The sequence below is a fragment of the Hemitrygon akajei genome, chromosome 2 (genome assembly GCF_048418815.1).
Source record: "Hemitrygon akajei chromosome 2, sHemAka1.3, whole genome shotgun sequence".
NCBI lineage: Eukaryota > Metazoa > Chordata > Chondrichthyes > Myliobatiformes > Dasyatidae > Hemitrygon > Hemitrygon akajei.
The window spans coordinates 105661642-105679537 of NC_133125.1; the positions used below are offsets into that span (position 1 = coordinate 105661642).

The following is a 17896-nucleotide window of genomic DNA, read 5'->3' on the forward strand; positions in this document are numbered from 1 at the left end:
ACAACAATATAAGGTTGGGTTAAGCCCGTCATAGGCTGCCAACAGTAGTTTCCCAGAATCCTCTATCCTGGGCCAATTTTTCATGTTATCTCCAGCTGTAGCCCATCTTGGGTGGATATAGAAGTCTTTATTCATCACAACAAGTAGGTATCATTGGAGTCAGTCTTGGTAGAGACTCCCTGTCCCAACATTACTTAACATTTTTATATGGTAAGATAATTCTATAGTTACAATGTATCTACAGTGCTTCCTTTGAATTACATATAATATTCAAGCACCTAGATCTTCACACCAATACTCCAGACACCCAAAATGAATATTAATCACCACTGTCTCTGAGCTGCATTCATCCAAAAATCAGGTCAATAGGTTTGCAGTCAGCCCTAATCTGCAGCTCCAGAAAGGCCATTATTCTGAGCAGCATTTAAAATTCGATCTACAATCGACATTGAGATCTGAAGACTGGTTGCTGTTGAAATTAATATTTGCTAGTCCCTCCTCTGGGCCTCCTAGACAGAACTAGATTTGTTCCAGGGAAGGCCAAACTTTAAGGAGGATCTAATCCAGTGGGGCCACAAAAATGCCCTATACTTCAGACCCCTTCCACAATCCCTATCATTTACCATGTGCATCTACACCTACACTATCATCCCTAATGGCTCTGAGACTCTAAGCACAGATTGTATGTAGCTTTCTCATTCAGATGCTTGGTGCCTCCTTCCCTGCTGGACTATTGCAGTTTAATCACATTCTTTATCTTCACCCCTTCATTCTCTGATAGCTAAAACTGAGCAGTGGCTATCAGTGGTTACTCTGTGGTCAGGGACACCAGCAAGGTCACTGTATCAGGTTCACACTCTATGCCATGACAAAAGTTCATCAGAATGATCTGACAAACTAGTCTCTCAGACCCATTCATTGATGTGGGAGGTGCTGAGATGGTCTCTATTTAAAGCTGTAAGGACCTCTTCCCAATGGCATGCCCTCCCAACTGTCCATTCGATCACTCGCCCAGCCACTGAAAGGACCCAGCCCACCTGTACTCATTCCCTATTCAAAGTAAATTTTATTATTAAAGTACATTAACGTCACCATATTCAACTCTGACATCCATTTTCCTGTGGCCGTACTCAGCAAATCTATAGAATAGTAACTATAACAGGATCAACCAGAGTGGAGAAGACAACAAACTGTGCAAATATAAATAACTAGCAATAAATAATGAGAGCATGAGGTAATGAGATAGAGTCCTTGAAAGAGAGACCATTGATTGTTGGGACATCTCAATGGATGGGCAAGTAGTTACCCTTTTTGTTCAAGAGCCTGATGATTGAGGGGTGGTAACTGTTCTTGAACCTGGTGGCACGAGCCCTGAGCTCTTTTACCTTCTACCTGATGGCAGCAGTGAGAAAAGAGCATGGCCTGTGTGGTGGGGATCTCTGATGATGGATGATGCTTTCCTGCTACACCAGTTTATGTAGATGTTGTCAATGATTGGGAGGGTTTTACCTACGGTGTACTGGGCCGAATCCACTACCTTTTGTAGGATTTTCCTTTCAAAGCCATTGGTGTTTCCATAGCAGGCCACAATGCAACACACTTTCCACTAGGTATCTATAAAAGTTTGTCAAAGTTTTAGATGTCATGCTGAATCTCCGCAGACTCTGAAGGAAATGGAGGTGCTGCTGTGCTTTCTTCATAATTGCACTTATGTGCTGGGTCCAGGACGGGTGTTCTGAAATAGTAACACCCAGGAAGTTAAAGTTACTAACCCTCTCCACCTCTGATCCTCTGATGAGGACTGGCTCATGGTCCTCTGGTTTCCCTCTCCTGAAGTCAATAGTCAGCTCCTTGCTCTTGCTGACATTGAGTGAGAGGATGACACCAAATTTTCAATATCCTTCCTGTCTGCTGATTTGTCACCACCTTTGATTTGATCCCAAACTGTGATGCCAACAGCAAAGTTGTATGTGGTTGGGACTGTGCATGGCCACTAAGTCATAGAAGTTACGGCTGGGGTGACTGCCTTCGGGGTCTGTGATGGCTGGGGCGACTGCCTTCTGGATCTGTGGCGGCTGGGGTGACTGCTTTCGGGGTCTGTGACGGCTAGGGCGACTGCCTTCGGGGTCTGTGACGTCTGGGGCGACTGCCTTCGGGGTCTGTGACGTCTGGGGCGACTGCCTTCGGGGTCCGTGATGGCTGGGGTGACTGCTTTCGGGGTCTGTGACGGCTGGGGCGACTGCCTTCGGGGTCTGTGACGGCTGGGGTGACTGCCTTCTGGATCTGTGACGGCTGGGGTGACTGCCTTCGGGGTCCGTGATGGCTGGGGTGACTGCTTTCGGGGTCTGTGACGGCTGGGGTGACTGCCTTCGGAGTCTGTGACGTCTGGGGTGACTGCCTTCGGGGTCTGTGGCATCTGGGGTGACTGCCTTCGGGGTCTGTGACGGCTGGGGTGACTGCCTTCTGGATCTGTGACGGCTGGGGTGACTGCCTTCTGGATCTGTGATGGCTGGGGTGACTGCCTTCGGGGTCTGTGACATCTGGGGTGACTGCCTTCGGGGTCTGTGACGGCTGGGGTGACTGCGTTCTGGATCTGTGATGTCTGGGGTGACTGCCTTCTGGATCTGTGACGGCTGGGGTGACTGCCATCGGGGTCTGTGACGTCTGGGGTGACTGCCTTCGGGGTCTGTGACATCTGGGGCGACTACCTTCGGGGTCTGTGGCGTCTGGGGTGACTGCCTTCGGGGTCTGTGACGGCTGGGGTGACTGCCTTCGGGGTCTGTGACGTCTGGGGCGACTGCCTTCGGGGTCTGTGGCGTCTGGGGTGACTGCGTTCTGGATCTGTGACGTCTGGGGTGACTGCCTTCGGGATCTGTGACGGCTGGGGTGTCTGCCTTTGGGGTCTGTGACGGCTGGGGTGACTGCCTTCAGGGTCTCTGTGTATTTTTTCTTTCTCAGTCTGCCATACCATTGAAGTTGTGGAACCTGCTATCTCTGCTGTAACTCAGATCCCTTCCCATCAATTTTCCCCAATATCTTTCTGTTCTGATCTATACGACTAATCCTCTTAGTTCAAGATTTAGCCTTCATTAAAGAGTACAGTTACCCTTACACACTGTTTGCGGCTTGCTGTCACACTCCCTGGGTGTCCTCTGCATTTGCGTTTGCTGTGAGTCTGTTTCCATCAGGTGCAGTCAGAACTGAGGCATCAGCTGGTGTTCGTCACTTGGTTCTCTGCACTTGATCTCTCACGCTGTCTGTGAGGGTGAGAAGAAGGTGGGTCATACGGTTTAACCAGAGTCCAGTGTTTCCACTGACTGCCTCACCAGGACTGCATGCAAACACAGCCGCCTTCGTCTGGACCACTGCCTGTGGCCCTATCCACCTGGGAGGGAAACCTGTCTTTTCAGGCTGCTCCCTTACCGTGACTTGGTTACCTGGCTGTGGGAGGACTATCTTCTTTCCTTCTGACTCTCCCTGATCAGCACTGTGTGTTGCTACTGCTTTGCTTGATCTCTCGATGTCTTACCCTGGTTCTTCACTTCTCCATAGAATCCTACTAAATTGGCAATTGTAGTTTCTTCCTGTACATTTGTAATTTCTGTTGCTTCTCGTTCTTCCGCTGCCCTCCTCACACTGATGTCTGCCCACTCATTCCCTTTCTGCTCCTTATTATCCCCGTTCTGGTGAGCCGTTACTGTAATTGCTGCTGCCTCTGCAGGCAGCTGCACTGCTTGTAACAGTTCTTGTCTGTGTTGGCCCCCTACCCTGGGGCTTCCTGATGTGATTCCTGATCATTGCCCTGTCTCCTGTCTCTGCTGTCTCTCAGTGAGTGATATTGTCTGCTCTTTGATCACACATGTTCGCTGTTCCTGTCTTGTCCGTGTTATTTCTCCGTTTCATGAGTCTATAATAGCACTGGCCTTACTCAGTGTGTCTATCCCTAGGGTAGGACCTTCATTGCTTGGACACACCCAAAAATCTAAAGAAGCTGCACTCCTCAATCTCAAGTACCTGGGGCTGACTTCTCTCCGCCCTCATTGTTTCACCTCCTGCACTGGTAATGTAAATGGTCTCTCCAGTCACGGGCAAGGGTAGATCAGCTATTGATACTGATGACCCCATGTCCAATAACATTTTACATTGCCAGCCCCTTAATGAACCTCTTGTGCACACCCGTGGATGACCACCACTGGTGCCAGCTGTTTGTCTGACTTCACCAGCTCTATAATCTGGTCAGCAGTCAAATCAGAAAAAGAGGGTACTGCTGTGGACTCTGTCTGCTTTGGTGAGTGATTCTCACACTCTCCCCTCTTTTCAGGACTCTGAGAGGCCATAGCTGTAACAAATCATCTCCATTACCCTGCCATGTCTATTCCAGCAGTTTCTTGCTAAGTGCCCTGGTCGTTGGCACACAAAGCAAGTTCTCTGTGATATCATAGTAGCTACATTCACTATAGCCACTTCATAACTTCTCTTCCGCCTCCTCTGGTCATCTCACTGGTCCGTGATACTACCACACAATAGGTTGATCCCACTAGAATCCCCAAATCTAAAACTTCTGGTGGGCTGAGCTCAGACCTTCCTTCAGCATTTTAAGGAAGACTGGGCCATCCCTCCCTGGATTATCCAACCTGGAATACTATTCATACGCTTGATATTTGCGTTCTGCATCATTCATGGCTGACTTGTCAGCTCTCTGAACTACTGACACTATTGTTGCCCAGTTTACTCTCTCTTTCTCCCATTGCTGCCTCAAATCCCATTTTAAAAAATCAATATCTCTCTCCATTGCTGGTGTTCCTGGTAGTTGCCATGTCCCATCCTGCCCCCACCCTTGAGCCAGGCTGTCCCCCATATTCCTCGGCCACTTTGCTTTTACCAACACGTATATTTTCAGGGTGCATCATTTCCTTCAGCTTGAGCCGGAATTCCGAATTCCCACAGGTGACGTTAAATGAGGGCAGCTCTGACAAAATGCTCTGCTTCCCTTTCCGTCCCCCCGCCCCCCCCCCAGGTGTGAAGGGCTTATAGATATTCATAATCAGGATTAAAGGTTGGATTGGGTCATGGGGGTTCTGGACCTGACGTTGCTTGACCTTAATCGGTGCCATCGCGACCAATGTATCCCTCAAATATCTCCAAACTATGCAAAATACAAATGACGGATTAAAAAAAACAGTACATACTCTAAACCACCAAGTGCATACTCTGCCACTTATGTGTGTTGGTTCCATTGTAGTCATTAGATTTGGGTATGCAGAGCAAGCTCACCACATCTCCCTGCCCCACCCCAACACTGAGTGGGGTTGTGTAGCAGACTGTCTCAATAACCATCCAGGCATGCAGCCCCATGGCAGGTGCTGAATCCCATTTCTGCCTCGTAACTGCCACTTATCTTACAGAGCATTATCCGTGTGGTTTTTCACGACCGGCGCTTGCAGTACACTGAGCGCCAGCAGCTGGAGAGCTGGAGATGGAATCGGCCTGGGGATCGCATTCTTGATCTGGGTGAGCAGTAGTGCTACTTATTGCTTAAGGGTAACTTGTGGGGCTGCGCATGGGAGTCAGTCGGCTGCAGGGAGCTGAGAGCGGGTCACACCTAGGTAACCTGAATCAGCCTTACCAGAACAGTCAGATTATATCACTTTCAGCCATTTTAGGCTCTGGATTTTGAACATTTACCTGAAAGAGGCCACAAGAAATTCAGATTTTAACAGTGTGCTTCTCACCAATGAAAGAGACTGTTACGAGGACTGGAGGTCTTGGTATGTAAGGAGGCATTGGATAGGCTGGGACTGTTGGCGAATGGGTAATTATCTTTGTTTAGAGATTCACCAGGGTAACAGGCCCTTCAGCCCAATGAGCCTGCAACGTCCAATTCAAGGTTCAAAGTAAATTTGTTATGCAGGTACATATATGTCGCCGTGTACAATCCTGAGATTTGTTTTCTGGTGGGCATTCACAGTAAATACAAGAAATACCTTAGAATCAGTGGAAGACCCCACCCAACTGGTGTGGATTTCTCTGGGATTCCCAGCGAGAGGGGTCGTGTCATTGTTCAGGTGTGGTGACTGCCTCACATCCGGAGCCATGTGAAGTGGTTGTGGGGATTGTGTGCTGTTGAACAAACCATGCAAATACAGAAGAGAGAAAGTAATAATAATATAAGTAATACAGTGGTTAGCACAGTACAGGTGGCACGGGCTCAAACCCCACTGCTGCATGTACGTTCTCTGGGTTTCCTCCGGGTGCGCAGGATGCCTCCCATGGTCCAAAGATGTGCTGGTTGGGTGGGTTGTTGGGCATTGTAAATTGTTCTGTGATTAGGCTAGGATTAATCTGGGGGATTGCTGAGCTGTGTGGTTCGAAGGGCTGGAAAAGCCTACTCTGCACTCTGTCTCAATAAAGAAATGAAACATAAGTAAGCAATAGATCAGAATCAGGTTTATTATCACTGGCATGTGCCGTAAAATTTGTTAACTTAGCAGCAGCGGTTCAATGCAATACATAATATAGAAGACAACAAAAATAAATCATTTACACTATGTGTATATTGAATAGATTAAAATCATGCAAAAAACAAATAATATGTATTAAAGTGAGGTGTTGTTCAAGGATTCAATGTCCACTTTAGGAATCAGATAGCAGAGGGGAAGAATCTGTTCCTGAATTACTGAGTGTGTGCCTTCAGGCTTCTATACCTCCTACCTGATGGTAACAGTGAGAAAGGGCATGCCCTGGGCACTGGAGGTCCTTGATAATGGACACTGCCTTTCTGAGACACCGCTCCCTGAAGATGTTGAGAACGTGACCTGAATTATACCCATATGACCAATTAACCTACAAATGCTGCTTGAGTGGCAGAGATACTTCACCACCAGATGAGCTCAACTCCTTCTATGCCCGCTTTGAAAGGGAGAATTTAACTACAGCTGTCAAGATCCCTGCTGCAGCCAGTGACCCTGTGATCTCTGTCTCGGAGGCCAACGTCAGGCTGTCTTTCAGGAGGGTGAACTCTTGCAAGTCAGCAGGCCTCGATGGGGTACCTGGTAAAGCTCTGAAAACTTGTGCCAACCAACTGGCGGGAATATTCAAGGATATCTTCAACCTCTCACTGCTACGGGCGGATGTTCCCACCTGCTTCAAAAAGGCAGCAATTATACTAGTGCCTAAGAAGAGTAGTGTGAGCTGCCTTATTGACTATTACCCAGTAGTAAGCAAGAGAAAATCAACCAGCTATCCAGTCCCGATGAAGGGTCTCAGCCCAAAACATCGACTATATTCTTTTCCATATATGCTGCCAGGCCTGCTGTGTTCCTCTAGCATTTTGTGTGTAGCACAGAGTAGCACTCACATCTATGGTGATGAAATGCTTTGAGAGGTTGGTCATAGCTAGCATCAACTCCTACCTCAGCAAAGACGTGGACCCACTGCAATTTGCTTATTGCCACAATAGGTCTATGGCAGACACAATCTCAATGGCTCCTCACACACCTTTAGATTACCTGGACAATATGAACACCTATAGTTCAGCGTTTAACACCATCATTTGCACTGTCCTGATTAATGAGCTACAGATCCTGGGCCTCTCTACCTCTCTCTGCAAATGGATCCTCAACTTCCTAACCGGAAAACCATAATCTGTGCGGATTGGTAATAATATCTCTTCCTCACTGACTATCAACACTGGCACACCTCAGGGGTGTGCGCATAGCCCACTGCTCTCCTCCCTCTATACCCATGACCGTGTGGCTAGGTATAGCTCAAATACCATCTATAAATTTGCTGACAATACAACTATTGTTGGTAGAATCTCAAGTGGTGATGAGAGGGCGTACTGGAGCGAGAAATGCCAACTAGTGGAGTGGTGCCACAGCAACAACCTGGCACTCAATATCAGTAAGACGAAAGAGCTGAATGTGGACTTCAGGAAGGGTAAGATGAAGGAACACGTACCAATCCTCATAGAGGGATCAGAAGTGGAGAGAGTGAGCAGCTTCAAGTTCCTGGGTGTCAAGATCTCTGAGGATCTAACCCTGTCCCAGCATATTGATGTAGTTATAAAGAAGGTAAGACAGCAAGTATACTTTATTAGGAGTTTGAAGAGATTTGGCATGTCAACAAATACACTCAAAAACTTCTAGAGTTGTACCGTGGAGAGCATTCTGACAGGCTGCATCACTGTCTGGTATGGAGGGGCTACTGCATGGGATCAAAAGAAGCTGCAGAAGGTTATAAATCTAGTCGGCTCCATCTTGGGCACTAGCCTACAAAGTACTCAGGACATCTTTAGGGAGCGGTGTCTCGGAAAGGCAGTGTCCATTATTAAAGACCTCCAGCACCCAGGGCATGCACTTTTCTCACTTACCATCAGGTAGGAGATATAGAAGCCTGAAGGCACACACTCAGCATTTCAGGAAAAGCTTCTTCCCCTCTGCCATCCGATTCCTGAATGGACATTGAACCCATGAACACTACCTCACTTTTAAAATATGTTACTCTGTTTTTGCACTATTTTTAATCTATTTAATATATACGCGTATATACTTTAATTGATTAGCTTATTTTTCTTTCTATATTATCATGTATTGCATTGTACTGCTGTTGCTAAGTTAACAAATTTCATGACATATGACAGTGATAATAAACCTGACTCTGATTCTGAACCCATATGTTTTTGCAAAGTGGGATGAAACCAGAGCACCTGGAGGAAACTCACACGGTCACAGGGAGAACATCCTCTCAGACGGCTTCAGGGATTTACCTGGCTTGCTGGTGTTGAAATAGTGTTGTACCAACTGGCATGCTACCACGCCGCTCTGCTTATAAAACCTTGACAGGCATTGATAAAGGTGATTAGCCAGTCTTTGACCCAGCTCAGGGGTAAACCAGAAGGAAGTGTTTTAAAGTGAGAGGAAAATATTTAAAAGGGACCGAAGGGTCTACTTTTTAGCAGAGAAGGCAGTGAGTGTATGGAATGAGCTGCCAGAGGAAGGAGTTGAAGTGGGTCCAATTATGACATTTAAAGGACGTTTGGATAGTTACATGGATAGCAGAGTATAGGGGAACATGGGCCAAATACAGAGATATGCAGCCAGCTGAGTTGGGTAGCTTGATCGGCTTGGTGTCAGGAATTCCTGACCTGAATGGGGAGCAGCAGATATGATTGAGCGGTGAGCGATAACATTAATAATAAGCGGCAAAATAGCAAGTCATGAGGGTCCACAATACAACAAAGATCCAATACTTAATACAACAAGGTAACTGCAGGCTGGTTGAGGCTGACTGGTTCAATGCGTGAACAAGGGTTTAAATAGGCTGCAGGTGATGTGTCGGAAATGAGCGGCAGATAACTCTTGTAGCTGGGTGGAGACTGGGAGGAGCCTGCCTGACACATGGGTGGGTTGGGCTGAAACGCCTGTTCTGTGTTGTTTAATTCAAAGGATCTATGACTTTTAATTCCTCGGAGGTGGGGAGGAGGTGGCGGGGGGGGGGGGGGGGTGCGGTGGGTTGTTCTGGAAACTATGTTTGTTAGGTTAATGACTTGAGTCCCATCTGGTCCCACTCCTCGGCAAGCGGTAGTTTTAATCCCTTAATTTGTCTTCACTGAAGAAGTGAAATCAATCACACACAGTGCTGTGGGGGATAAAAGTCTTGAGTCTGTTGTAAAATGGAACTTTTCACAGACTTGCCTCTGTCGGTCGGCATCCTGGAACCTCGGGCAGATCCACTGCAGCTAAACTGTGTTGAGTTTCTCTGGGAACCCACCAAAAGGACTTCGGTCTTTGTTCAGGTAGAGTAACTGTCTCACTCCCGCGATGCACCGCAGCTTCTGATGCAACGCAAAATGTTCGTAGGGGTCATTTGCTGGCAAAGCACAGGAGGAGCCCATACTCTGCTTGAAGTTTAACTATTCAGCCTTTTCCCTTAATTCTGAACTCGCAGTTCCACTTGTTATGCTCATTGTTACAGTTGGCCTCTGCACCGTTCATTCTTCGTTCTCTGTCTGCCAACCATTATCCTACTTCCTTTTCAAAACATGACTATTTCTTTGATCTGGCCAGCTTTGTCTGCAGTTAACCAGTGTATCTGTCTGACAGCAGGTGTAAAGAGATGAATGTGGTTTCCAGCACGTGGCCTCGCCAACACAGTGCAAGCCAGGTGAATGTTTGCAAGTGTTTTAACTATTTATTTTAGGTCCATTGCATCAGTACTGAGTTCACTCCCAGGAAGCATGGTGGGGAGAAGGGAGTTCCTTTCAGAATTCAGATTGACACGTTCAAACAAAACGAGAACGGTGAATATACAGAGCACCTCCACTCTGGCAGCTGCCAGATCAAAGTGTTTAAGGTATGGAATCAACATCTTAATTTCAAAAGTTCCAAGTAAAATTTATTATCAGAGTACATGCGTGTCACTGCATACAACCCTGAGATTCTTTTTCCTGCGGGAAATCTATAGAATGGTAACTGCAAACAGGATCAATGAAAGAGCAAGAGCATAGAAGACAACAAACTGTGCAAATATAAATAAATGAATGAGAACATGAGATAAAGAGTCCTTAAAGTGAGATCATTGGTTATGGGAACATCCCAATCTATAAGTGTAATTACCCTCTTTATTATCATTGATTTAGGTGGCATGAAAATTGTATTTTTTTTGTGCAAAGACAAAAAATTACAATTAATTACCAAAAAAAGTACAGAAATAAAGGAACACTGAGGTAGTGTTAATGGAATCATGGAGCATTCAGTGATCTGTTGGTGGTGTGGAAGAAGATGTTAATGAACCATTGAGTGTGGATCTTCAGGTGCCTGTATATCCTCCATGATGATGTTACGGCAGGTGTGAGTTTACTGCCAATAGAGCCATTTACAAAAAGTGGAGAGGTAGTGTCAGGCCAAGCTGATGAGTGGAAAGTAGAGCTTATTAAGTTAAAAGATTCCTTTAAAAAAAATATTGTAATTCATTCTTGGAATGGTTTACAGCCACAATGTCTGCTGTGTCCGATACAATTAAGATCTTGGAATTATACTTACCTCCAATTAACCCTTGACAGTGATGAGTTTTAGAGCAGGGGCTGTTTGGCACAACTGGATCTTCTTGAAGTGTCACTGTCTTGAAAAGCCTAAATATATCTGATATTTACAACCTACAGAAGAACAATCTGTCACTTCTGCTGAAAGGTTGTTGGAGTGTTGGCGATTGGTTCTGTCTCCTGCAGGGTCTTCCGAGGAACAGTGTGGGGAAGAGGGAGGAGGAATTTTGGTGAAGGGTTGTCTTAGTTTGCAGGTGATATTCTCACACACATTTAACAACTGAGGTGAAATTCCCCAAGTGTGTATTTAAAGCTATATATATATATATATATATATATATATCTGCTGGACCAATGATAAATTTATAAATTTACTTTGCCTCACTATCTGACATGCCATTCTTTCATTTCTAATTGTTCTTTCAAACCATTTTAAAGCAAAGTAACTGAAAATGCTGATTTTTATAATTTATTGTGGACCTGGTGCTTGATTCAATGTTTGCATGAATTAACTTGACTGACTTTCTCCAAAGCTTTGAGGTGATTGTGATGGGCATGTGTCTTTTTAAAGCCTAAGGGTGCTGATCGAAAACAGAAGACTGACCGGGAAAAGATAGAAAAACGTACAACCCAAGAGAGAGAAAAATATCAACAGTCATTCGAAACGACAATCCTTGCAGAGGTCAGATGTTCTTGCTTGGATCAGAATGTTGAAGCTATTAAATTATGGCACATGCATGTATTCTACTAACTTGGAAGCTTCTCTGAATGTTAATGTTAACAGAAGTTAATGATTATTGGTAGACTCGTAAGTTCTATATTACGGTTGCATCAGGAAAATAAATACGGATTTATCTATTACTGCTTATTCGTTGATTTGGAACTTTTCAGTTAATTTATTTTTCTGCTTCCAAGTGTTTTTTTAAAGAAAGTACATTCCTAATAGCATCCGCATGGTTGGGTTCTTTTTGGAATGTGATTAATAAATGTATTTTGAAAACTGAATCATATCACCTATATAGAGCTTAAAGTATCATTCCATTGATGGCACACTAAACTGACCTGTCTTAATGTTTTGTTGTGTTGGGAAATTGAAGAGCAGAGATATATTCACACTTGTGCTGTCATTTACACTGACCTGTGATCCTACCCAAGCTTGTCTCATTTTCCCACATTAGACATGTTTTAAGTTGACATTCATGGGCTCCAGATTAGTCAGGGCATCAAGATTTCCGGGGAAAAGGCAGGAGAGTGGGGTTGAGAGGGAAATGTTTCACCCATAATTGAATGAAGGAGAAGACTCGATGGGCTGAATGGCCTAATTGTGTTCCTCTGTCATATGGTCTTTTAAGTAGTTACCAAGATGATGTGTACGAGGTTAAGTAAAGAATTATAGCGTTTCTTTTGGGTCAGTTTCCAAGAGGGAAAACATTTGAAACTTTGAAATTTGGCCAGCATTATGATGCTTTAGCAGTGAAGGTCCCTTCAATACATTAACCAATCTCAGTGGTATAATGCTTGTCCAAAAGTATAGTCAGTTAATTCTTGAACCCATTCATCTTTGCTAACATTCCAGAAATTAATGATCTGGTTTGTTTCAGTAATGGAGTTTTATATTAACCAACGGTGGGCAGAGGGTAGTCACTGTAATTTTTTTTTTAATCCTCTTGTGTGAGGCATAGCAATTGATTTTTTTGGATTGTTGATGTGTTGAAGTGATTTTTGATGATAAAGTAATTAAAATTTAAAGATTGGATCTTTTTATTTTAAGTTGGAGATGTTGAATTTTCTTCCTCCTCTGGTTATTCAGTGACACATGTACCTGGGTACCAAACAGATTCCTTTTTATACACGTCTCTAAGTCAATTTTGGGTGTATATTGGGAAATACAAAACAACACTCAATATGGTAATTGTATTTCCACAACACTATAATCAGTAACATCAAAAGCATTCAAAACTGACAAAGAAGAGTGATGAGCAAATGTGGAGAGAGGAGAAACTTGTTCTGCCATTTGTAGAAACAAAAACATGTACATACAGCAGACCGGAATTTTGAATTTAATAATATGATGGCACGTAGATGTGTCCATAGGTCAGGCTTATGGGTGGCCTGTATTGTACATTGTAGAGAGAGGCCAGCATGCCTGTGCCGGCTAAAAAAGAGGATGGTCCCTCACTAAAATTTCCCTCTTCATTTTGACAACCACATAAGACCACGTGATATAGGAACAGGATCAGCCTATTCAGCCCATTGAGTCTTCTTCACCATTTATTTATGGCTGGTTTATTTTCCCTCTTAACCCCATTCAAGAGCCTATCAACCTGCACTTTAACTATGCTTGACTTGACTTCTGCAGCCATTTGTGCCAATGAATTCCATAGGTTCACCATCCTCTGGCTAAAGAAATTTGAAGTCATCTCTGTTCCAAAGGGATGCAATTCTATTCAGAGATTGTGTCCTCTAGTCTAGACTTGTCTTCTATAGGAAATATCCTCTCCAAGTCCAATCTGTTCAGGTCTTTCAATATTTGGTAGGTTTCAATGAGATCCCCCCCTCATTCTCCTAAACTCCTGCAAGTACTGGTCCAGAGCCATGAAACACCCCTTGTATGCCAACCCTTTAATTCCTTGGGATCATTCTTGTAAACCTCCTCTGGACCCTACCCAGTGCCAGAACATCCTTTCTCAGATATGGGGCCTCAAAACTGTTCACTTAATTCAGTTGCTCACAATGTACATCACTATGACTTGAGAAGAGTTACTCCTTTCCCTCCTTTCTCATAATGAAAGCCTCTCCTCTCATGTCTTCACACCTCCCTACCTCTATAAGTACGGCAGGAAATGTTATTTCAGCCTGACCTGTACTATTTTGCTGATTCTGCGTTAGCTCTTCGCCATCATATCCTGATCTCTTATTTATACCAAGTTCGCAATATATTTTTGCACTTTGACTCCAGGTTCTCCCACTTTTAAGCTTGTGCTTTTTAAGTACGTAATAGCTTTTATTCTTTTTAAAGTTTTACCTGTCTTCGTACAAAAACAAATTGAAGCAGTGGTAGCAGTCGCTCATCACTTTCTGTGTAAAGCTGTTTGATTTACTCTGGCAAAAAATATTAATGCAAAGAAGTGTTGTGAGACGTACAGACTGAACTATCCTCCCTATTCTCCACTGCAGTGCTCCCCTTGGCCCGATTCCCCGTACTTTAACTATAGTTCTTCCGTCGGCTGTAATTCTCCGCCTGTTGGCTTCAGTGTCTATGAAGGGTATGTACTGTACCATATTCTATAGAATCACAACTCTCACTGTTTTGGCAGCGAATAATTGTAGTGCAAAGCTACGTGATGTAATGACCTCATCTAAGTAATTTGACTATAATGAATAATTTACTGAATGATGGTCAGGACTGGGGAGGTAGAAATTGAACATAATTTGAGGTCTATCAGAGCAATTTAATCTTCACTTTTTCAATGCATTGAAATTGGTTTAGTATTGTCACGTGTACCAAGTTGTAAAGAAAAGCTTGTCTTGCATATACCTGTTGGGGGTCATATACTGTATACGGAGTGGCTACCCGTATATCAGTGAGACCTGATGTAGATTGGGAGACTGTTTCGCTGAGCACCTATGCTCCATCTGCCAGAAAAAGCAGGATCTTCCAATGCCCACCCATTTTAATTCTACTTCCCATTCCCATTCCAATCTGTCTATTCATGGCCTCCTCTACTGTCATGATGAGGCCACACTTACGTTGGAGGACCATCATCTTTTATTCTGTCTGGGTAGCCTCCAACTTGATGGCATGAACATTGACTTCTCAAACTTCCAGAATACCCCTCCCCCACCCTCTCCTTCATCATTCCCCATTCCCTTTTCTCTCTCTTACCTTATCTCCTTGCCTGTCCATTGCCTCCCTCTTGTGTTCATCCCCCATTTTTCTTTCTTCCATGGCCTTCTATCCTCACCTATCAGAACCACCCCCCCACTTCTCCAGCCCTATATCTCTTTCACCAAACAACTTCCCAGCAATTTACTTCATACCTCTCCCAGTTTCACCTATCACCTTGTGTTTCTCTCTTCCCCACCCCCCACCTTTTAAATCTACTCCTCATCTTTTTTTCTCCAGTCCTGCCGAAGGGTCTCGGCCCAAAGCACTGACTGTACTCTTTTCCGCAGATGCGGCCTGGCCTGCTGAGTTCTTCCAGCATTTTGTGTGTGTTGCTTGCATGTACCGTGGTACATGTGCTAATAATACAGATCACACTTACTCACTCACTCTTCAGGTGCTGGAAATCCAGACTTACAGACGCGAGATACTAAAGGAACTCGGCAGGTTAGGGAGCATCCCCAAGGAGAGCAATAAAAGGTGGAGAGTCTTGTCCAAAAAGTCGACTGTTTATTCATTTTCAGAGAAGCTGCCTGACCTGCTGAATTCCTCCAGCATTTGTGTGTGTGTGTGTGTGTGTGTGTGTGTGTGTGTGTGTGTGTGTGTGTGTGTTACAGTGCATTCAGGTAGTACGATGTAAAACGCTAACCGAATGCATCCGGCCGCTACAGCAAAGTTGCAATCCAGGTAGGCAATAAGGTGCAAGTCATTATGAGGTGGACTGTGAGGCCAAGAGTCTATCTTATCATACCTGGGATCTGTATATTAGTTTTACAACAGCGGGCTAGAAGCTGATTGTGGGGGACTGCATCCTCCCACAAGCTAGATTGCTGTGCAATTTTGTCTTATTTCTCTGACAACATGCACTTCCTGGAAGAGCTCCTACTGCCAGGTCAAACATTGTGAACATTCAGAAAGTGATACACACTGAAAAGATGGGCAATTGTTTTTGCTGGTGTTTTCACTATTCGTTTTGCTGGAAAACCTTTTTAATATTTTAGCGATACCGCACGGAATAGGCCCTTCCCGCCCTTCGAGCTGTACCATCCCAACAGCCCCAGACAAACCTGATTAACCCTAACCTAATCACGGGGCAGTTTACAATGGCTGCTTAACTACAGTCTTTAGACTGTGGGAGGAAACCGGACCATCTGGGGAAAACCCACGCATTCCACGTACAGAGCCTCCTTGCAGAACAGAGCCGGAATTGAACTCTGAATTCCCGCACACCCTGAGCTGTAAAAGTGTATTAAAATCACTACGCCATCATGATGCCCAGTTGATCAGATCTGCACTAGTTTTCAAAAGTATTTTATTCAGGATGATTGCTAGTTAATCCTTTATTTCTTTCTTTGATCCTCCTTCCCTTAAGGCACTTGAATCATGCAAAGGTTTGTCTCAGAAACATAGAAAATAGGAGCAGGAGTAGGCCATTCTGCCCTTCGAGCCTGCACCACCATTCAGTATGATCATGGCTGATCATCCAACTCAGAACCCTGTACCTGCTTTCTCTTTACATGCAGAATGGACAGCCAAGTGACAAATGTAATTTAATTCAAAGGAATGTGAAATGACTAATCTGTAAATGTCAAGAAGAGGCTTGTGTGTATGTGTCCATTAATATTTGAAAGTAGAAGGACTTGCTGAGAATGGGCTTCATGAAGGATTGACCTCTGGACTTTATAAATGAGGACAGAAAAGCGAGTCATAATTGCAAGAGATTCTGTTGATGTTGGGAATCCAGAAGACCAAACACAAGATTGCCGAAGGAACGCAGCAGGTCAGGCAAAATCTATGGAGAGATTGAACAGTTGGCATTTTGGAGTGAGACCCTTCATCAGGACTGGAAAGGAATGGGGAAGAAGCCAGAATAAGAAGGTGGGAGATGGGAAGGAGGACAAGATAGCAGATCAGGTGAGGGGGGATAAAGTAAGAAGCCTGGTGTTGACAGGTGGAAAAGGTAACGGATTGAAGAAGAAGAAATTTGATAGGAGTGGGCATGGGCTGTGGGAGAAAGGGAATGAGGATGGTCATGGGCAGTGAGGAGAAGAGAAGGGGTAAAGGATGTCCAGAATGGGGAAAGAGATGGAGGAGTGGAGGAGAAATTTCTAGAAGTTAGAGAAATAGATGTTCATGCCATCAGGTTGGAGGCTACCCAGATGGACTATGAAGTGTTGCTCCTCCGAGTGTGGACTCATCATGACAGTAGAGGAAGCCATGGTCCGACTTGACAGAATGGGAATGTAAAGTGGATTTAAAAAGGATGGCCACTGGGAAAGCCCACAATTTGTGGTAGATGGATCAAAGGTGCTTGACAGAAATAAAAAGTAAAGAAAAATAAGTTAGTGTTTATGAAACATTGGTTCGACCACAGCTGAGCTATTTCAACCAGTTACATGCCTAAAGTGGGAAAGTGTGGGTGCAATAGTGAATGTTCAGAGGGGATTTGGTAAAAGTGCGAGTGAACAGGAAAATTTTATATGGGACATAATGGAAGCTGTTTCCAATAGCACTTAGTTCAAGGACCAATGAACACAGATTTTTCTTGAGAGGAAGCAATGGGTAGATGTAAGGACAAATCTTTTTATGTAAGAATAATTAAAATACTCAGTGGAAGGAACAGAAGGGAACTGGATAGGAATTTGAGGGCACATGTTTGCAGGTTGACAGCAGTTTTCAGCAGCATTGTGAGAAAGGAACAAGAATACTGGCTATTCTCCTTCCGTTCCACCAGTTGCAGCCAATGATGTAACACTCACTTCTTGTTCTCTTCCTGCACTGGGTACTGTAACAGAGGCTTTGGGATTTGACCTAGAGATGGGTGGGTAGCATGTTCAACCACCATGGTAATCCTTTTGAGGGAACAACCGTCACTTTAATTTTACTCATTTTGCTGTTTCAGTAAAGCAATATTATTTATTGATAGAAGATGGTTTAACACTACAGATCTAATATATACAGTATTCTGA

General features: G+C 44.4%; 1 protein-coding gene across 10 annotated transcripts in view; it reads left to right on the plus strand.

Moving 5' to 3' along the window:
- tfcp2l1 (transcription factor CP2-like 1) overlaps positions 1 to 17896 on the plus strand; it is a 52342-nt gene that overhangs the window by 14715 nt on the left and 19731 nt on the right. For all 10 annotated transcript variants that reach the window (XR_012096065.1, XR_012096064.1, XM_073026798.1 and 7 more), the window contains 5 exons: positions 5406 to 5511; positions 9690 to 9796; positions 10201 to 10353; positions 11613 to 11723; positions 14219 to 14307. Coding sequence is in view for 8 of the 10 variants with exons in the window: in XM_073026798.1 (XP_072882899.1) it covers positions 5406 to 5511; positions 9690 to 9796; positions 10201 to 10353; positions 11613 to 11723; positions 14219 to 14307 (566 nt within the window). In the remaining 2 variants the exon portion in view is untranslated. The remainder of the gene's footprint in view (positions 1 to 5405; positions 5512 to 9689; positions 9797 to 10200; positions 10354 to 11612; positions 11724 to 14218; positions 14308 to 17896) is intronic.